We start from the raw sequence: 5,651 nt of genomic DNA, 5'->3' as shown, positions 1-5,651 counted from the left end.
GATGTGAGTTCACCAATTATGCAGGCAAGTATGATTTCTTGAATTTTGTAATCATCTAAAACTAAATAAGATTAATAATTACTATAATATGTATAATCATTCTTTGTTTCAGGTTTCAGTTGGTACAAGTGAAGTTCCAATCAATCCTTGTGAAAATCAACCTCCTCCAAAAGCACCTACTATATCTATACCTAATGAATCCTTCAGTTTAAATAATGGTCATGTAGCAAAGACTTATATGCTTTTACTTAGGGTATATTGTACATCTAATGCTAGTTGCCTTACACATAACTGTGATTTAGATGGTTCGTAAAAATTTACATCAAATTACTTTAGAGGATACACCCATATAATATTTATTTATATATTTTTTCAGAACCAGCTCAGAAGCGTCGTAAATCTTCCACGGGTTCAATTAAAACTGGAGGGGAAGAAGTAAAATTGTATGGTTCTGAACTCATAGTGTATGATAAACATAATCGATGTTTACTCACAGACGGCGATTATGAGTTAGGTTTACAAGAAGTACAAACCAATATTCGATCTAGCCCAAAGAAGCACAGCTCTTGGGAGTCTGTACCTGACATCAAGGAGTGTGGTCCGTTTGAAGTATTTAGCAAGGGACCAACATTAAAATTTAGGCTTAATTGGACAACTGAACCAAGTAATGGCTTAGTTGATCGACCAACTCCAATACACCCCGTACCAAGCAGCGATAACAAAGAAAATCGATCAGGAAATAGTAAGTTATAAAATATATTTTTTTAACATATACTGAACAGAATAAGAAAAATAAAATCTTATACAATAATTTCAGCTGGTTTAGAACGTTCTTCCATGAATAATAACAACAACAACAATAATAATAACATTAATAACAACAATAACAACAACAACAACAATAATTGTACACTGCCAACACCTAGTCCTCTTAATGCTTCAAGAATGACAACACCTAGTGAGAAAACGGACACTTCCACGAGTACACAACAAATAGTGTATCAGTTCCTGTATAATAATAATAGTCGTCAACAAACAGAAGCTTGTGAAGATTTACATTGCCCTTGGTGTTCACTAGACTGTGGAAAACTTTATTCACTTTTAAAGCACTTGAAACTATGTCATTCACGATTTACATTTACATATGTGGTAAGTGCTTATGCTAAAAGAATATATATATAGACAATACAAAAATATTATTATATAAATTATACATATTTTAATAGCCAATTCCACAAGGTGCTCGTATAGATGTAGCAATAAATGAATGTTATGATGGCTCCTATGCTGGTAGTCCTCATGAATTAATTTCACAACCATCTAGTGTAGCGTTTTCAAGAACAGGGCCAACGAGACGTACAAGTGTAACAAATATTTTAGTATGTCATCCAAAAAGGACTAAACCAAGTCTTTCTGAATTTTTAGAGCTTGATGAAAATGAATATGAAAGCCAAAGACCTTATATTACAGGGCATAATAGGTACAATCTTTAGCTGAACTAAACATTATTCTTTATTGTGTAATAGAATATTTGATTTATGAAATTTTTTGTAGATTATATCATCATACTGTTACATGCTTACCCATATATCCAAAAGAAATGGATATTGATTCTGAGGGAGAAAATGATCCAAAATGGTTACAAACAAAAACAATGATGATGATTGATGATTTTACAGATGTGAATGAAGGAGAAAAAGAACTTATGAAAATGTGGAATTTACATGTCATGAAATATGGCTATGTAGGAGATTGCCAAATACCATTGGCCTGCCAAATGTTTTTAGAAACTAAAGGAAAGGAATTGCTCATGAAAAATTTATATCGTAATTTTGTTTTACATATGTGTAGTTTGTTTGATTTTGGTCTAATTAGTCCAGTGGTTTTATATCAAACAATTCAAAAATTGCAAGAGATAATGAAAGAAGGCGGTGAAAATAGTGATATTCGAAAAGTTTTACAAAAGTCACATGAAGCTCAAGTCGAAAAATGGCTTAGCTCTGGCTGTCAAGCACCTTCAGATGTTAGTAGACAAATTAGTACAAGTACTAAAGTAAATTTTAACACTGATGGATCGAATTCTAATGCGAGACGAAAAACTTCTTTACCACTTGGTTCGCCGAATTCACAACCCGTCAAAACGACAACACCCATCCATAATAATGTCAGTAAACATGCTAGTATGATGACTACATCGTCAAACAAGTCTGTAAATCATAATAGTACAATTCAAACTTCTATTAATAAAAATACTGGGACATTTACATCTATACAAAATAGTGCAAATAAAACTAGTTCCACAGTTTGTGCAACAAATATTGCAAGTAGTAAGACTCCTGCAGTGATTTCTATATCCAATGGAATATCTAATCAAAATGAAATAGGACAAAGACAAACCAGTGATATACCAATACGGCGTAAAAGTACAAATTCGATAGTTCAAATTTCAGAGAATACGACGCCTTTACGCCGAAAATCAATGGCCAGTGAAAGTGCAACTACCGAATATCATAGAAGAAAATTGATTTTAGATGCAGTACCGAATAGTGGTAATAGTAACCAAAAACCACCACACAATGGAAGTAGCTATTAGTAACCGTTATACATTGCTGTGCTAATTGTACGTTTTTGTACAGTATTTGTTGCAAAGAATATAATTGCAATTAGAATGATTGATATTATAGCTAATACTTGATAATCATTGCTCTAGCCATTAGATCAATTTTCTATAAATTTGGAAGTTTTAAATGTAAAAGTGAAACAAACGACAATTCATCAGATAAATACAGTGTGAATAATTTATAGTTTTAACTAAAATTTTTAAATAATTAAATATGAACAAAAGATTTATTTTGAATATACGTAACTGAGAAACTTATTTCGTAAAAATATAATAATATGCCCGTTCTTTCTTGGTCTAGTCAATAATGCTTTTCATGTTTTCAATTTTCTAAACATTTATTTGCTTAATAATGTACGAAAATCATATTGCTTCACATACTTATAATTTGCATAATTTGTAAAATGTAATATTTTAATAACAAAACTGGAAAAAATGAGAAATTAAAATAATTAAACACATTATATGTTAAACTTATGTGTAACTACTGTTCGTGAAGTAAGTTTGTCAAGGGCACTGGATAAATCTTATATATTCATGATTAAAGATGATAGATTATTCTTTTACATGATAAAACAGTTGTACCTTTTGTGTAATGTTAATTTAAATCATATAGATTAACAGATAAATTTAATAATATCTGAAGTTAATACGAAGCTAAAAAAAAGTAAGTACATAATCTCTTAAAAAATGGGACCTTGGTACAATTACTTCAGATAATTCTTCTAAATCCAATTTAATAAACTGAGGCTGTAAGTTATAAGTTTTACCCCAAAATAAGGAATAAACTGTTATAAAAAGTGCCTTTATAAAGCGAGAGAATCTGAATATGAGCGTGACTGTCGTCAACTCGTAACCTTTGAATTGAGTATTAGTACTCATTTATAATGTGTTAAATGTTTGTATGTTTTTTATTTGGCCAAGTTTTTTGCCGACTGTCGTTCTCTTAGATAAATTTATGGATGAAATTTAGTATGTTACAATGAATTTATTCTCTGTGTAACATACGCAACGTTACTGCCGATAATCGTTCGAAGAAACATTTACATTCCCGTACGTAGTACGTGACGTTTCTTTATAATGAAACTAGGTGAAATTTTTTGATATTGTTTGTCTTCTTAACAAGTATTGACTTCCAGGAAATCTGTTCTCTTCGAACGACTTTAATCACTGTCTATTATTATTATGCTAGGTTGTAAATAAAAAAATACAATAAACATAACAGCATCATAATTTAAATTGTTCATTACGTTTATTTGAAATTGTTCAAATTATTTTCTTTTATTTTAAGAAATGTAAATATATATATACATATTTTATTAGCGACTATTCCTTTTGGACTAGTCTGAAGTAGCTTTATTTCAGTGCGTATGTACATATATACATATACATATACAAGTTAATTTACAAATTGTAACATGTGTTTTAAAATTATTACAAATAGTAATGATAAACAAATGAAAAAGATATTTAAAAAATATACATCTTTTTATGGAATTATACGTATACTTTTGTTCATAATTAAAAGAAAATTATTAAACAAATAAATTTCTATTATATTACACATTCATATGAACATTTTTTAAAACTTGTCTTATTCTAAATTTAATTTCTACAATTATATGCATAAGCAATTTGTATATTTAATACTGTTTAAAATTTTACTTGTGTACATGAATGTACATTTCTATTTTCATGAGAATCATATGTTTTACTCTATTATATTTGAAATATTGTGGAAAATCTATTTTAATATATTCAATATGCCAATTAAGTTGCTTTTTTTTTATGCATCCTAAAAATTCTTCATACATGGGAGCACTAACATCCATATTGACTGTAGTAAAAACATATCTTTTCTCTAAAGCAATATAAACAACTTTCTGTGTTTTTGAATTTAAGAGTTTTGTTAATGTGTCAACAAATCCTTCTGTTACATTTTCATCATAAATTACTGCAAATATAAGGAGTCATCAATCAATTTGTACATTATTTATGTTACAAATATGTAAGTTTATAACTCACCATCTGCAGCTAAAATAACAGTGGCTTCGTTCATTCTTTTTTCATAAAATGTAGGCCACTGTAAGTTTAAAAAATCTAATTCCTTAATATAAACTTTAGATTTAACATAAACACCATTCCGCATAAAGTTACAACGTATCAGTTTTAATATCCCTTTTATGTCAATATCTAGCAAGTAACAAATACATTTACATTAAATACAAATAATATAATTCTTTAATATAATACCATTACAAAATTTATTACCTGTGCAAATTACTTTCTCTGCAAGAAAACTGGCTATTATACTAGTTAAGCCAACTCCAGCACCCAATTCTAAAACTATTTTATCTTTGAATAAATCAGGATTAGATAAAATATAATCAGCTAATAATAAGGCACCCCGCCATACTTGTAATCCAACATACTGTAATTCTGTAGATATATGATGTTCTAAAAAAATTAACATGCATACTTTTATATCAAACAAATTGATGTTTAATCATTTGTGCATTTTAATTTGTACCTATAAATAATTTTCCTCTTTGTTGCCTGTCTATGTCTATGTCATCATCATTATCATGAATTATAATATTGTTAAAGCATTCTGGTTTAATCATGTAAGATGGATACTTGAAAATAAAGTTTGATATTGCATCTAAAAATATATTATGATTATATATGTTGCACATTTATATTAAAACGCAATGTACATATAATACTGTAAAAAGATTAAGATAATAGTAAACTTACTACCATTTTTAATTATGTAAGCATTTTTATTTTCTGTAAATATTTCAGATGTTACTGTATATACTGTCATTTTTACTCATAAAAATTCTCTATTCCAATTATTTGCTTGCTTTAAATTTCTAAATCAAGTAAATAATGTTTTATAATGAAAATAATTAATTAATTAATTTCATATTTAAAGCAATAGTGCCCTCTACTTGATAACAGAAAGTGATAAAGCTTATTTAATATTTGAAATAAATATTTACTGATAATATAATTAATTATATGCACG

General features: G+C 28.1%; 2 protein-coding genes across 2 annotated transcripts in view; one reads left to right on the top strand and one right to left on the bottom strand.

The window, feature by feature from the left end:
- Window positions 1-2,593, top strand: part of LOC108573599 (polycomb protein suz12-B) — a 4,462-nt gene extending 1,869 nt beyond the window's left edge. The window contains exons 3-8 of the mRNA XM_017936062.1: window positions 1-24; window positions 113-305; window positions 377-742; window positions 818-1,149; window positions 1,227-1,480; window positions 1,555-2,593. Of these exons, the coding sequence (XP_017791551.1) occupies window positions 1-24; window positions 113-305; window positions 377-742; window positions 818-1,149; window positions 1,227-1,480; window positions 1,555-2,593 (2,208 nt within the window). The remainder of the gene's footprint in view (window positions 25-112; window positions 306-376; window positions 743-817; window positions 1,150-1,226; window positions 1,481-1,554) is intronic.
- A 1,688-nt stretch (window positions 2,594-4,281) lies between these two features.
- Window positions 4,282-5,447, bottom strand: LOC108573598 (methyltransferase-like protein 22). Its single transcript, XM_017936061.1, has 5 exons — window positions 5,378-5,447; window positions 5,151-5,282; window positions 4,892-5,077; window positions 4,646-4,813; window positions 4,282-4,574 (listed from the first exon to the last, which is right to left on the bottom strand). Exons 1-5 carry the CDS (start codon window positions 5,445-5,447, stop codon window positions 4,282-4,284), a joined length of 849 nt encoding a protein of 282 aa, XP_017791550.1.
- Window positions 5,448-5,651: the final 204 nt, after the last annotated feature.

The sequence above is a fragment of the Habropoda laboriosa genome, unplaced genomic scaffold (assembly GCF_001263275.1).
Source record: "Habropoda laboriosa isolate 0110345459 unplaced genomic scaffold, ASM126327v1 scaffold128, whole genome shotgun sequence".
Classification (NCBI taxonomy): domain Eukaryota; kingdom Metazoa; phylum Arthropoda; class Insecta; order Hymenoptera; family Apidae; genus Habropoda; species Habropoda laboriosa.
This window is presented reverse-complemented; position numbering and strand designations above follow the sequence as displayed.

Excerpts from the sequence above, each read along its gene's own strand:
- LOC108573598 (XM_017936061.1), bottom strand. The coding sequence starts at position 5,447 with ATGACAGTATATACAGTAACATCTGAAATATTTACAGAAAATAAAAAT. Across the intron at positions 5,283-5,377 it reads TTACATAATTAAAAATGGTA|ATGCAATATCAAACTTTATT; the intron begins GTAAGTTTACTA and ends ATATATTTTTAG. Across the intron at positions 5,078-5,150 it reads AAGAGGAAAATTATTTATAG|AACATCATATATCTACAGAA; the intron begins GTACAAATTAAA and ends TAATTTTTTTAG.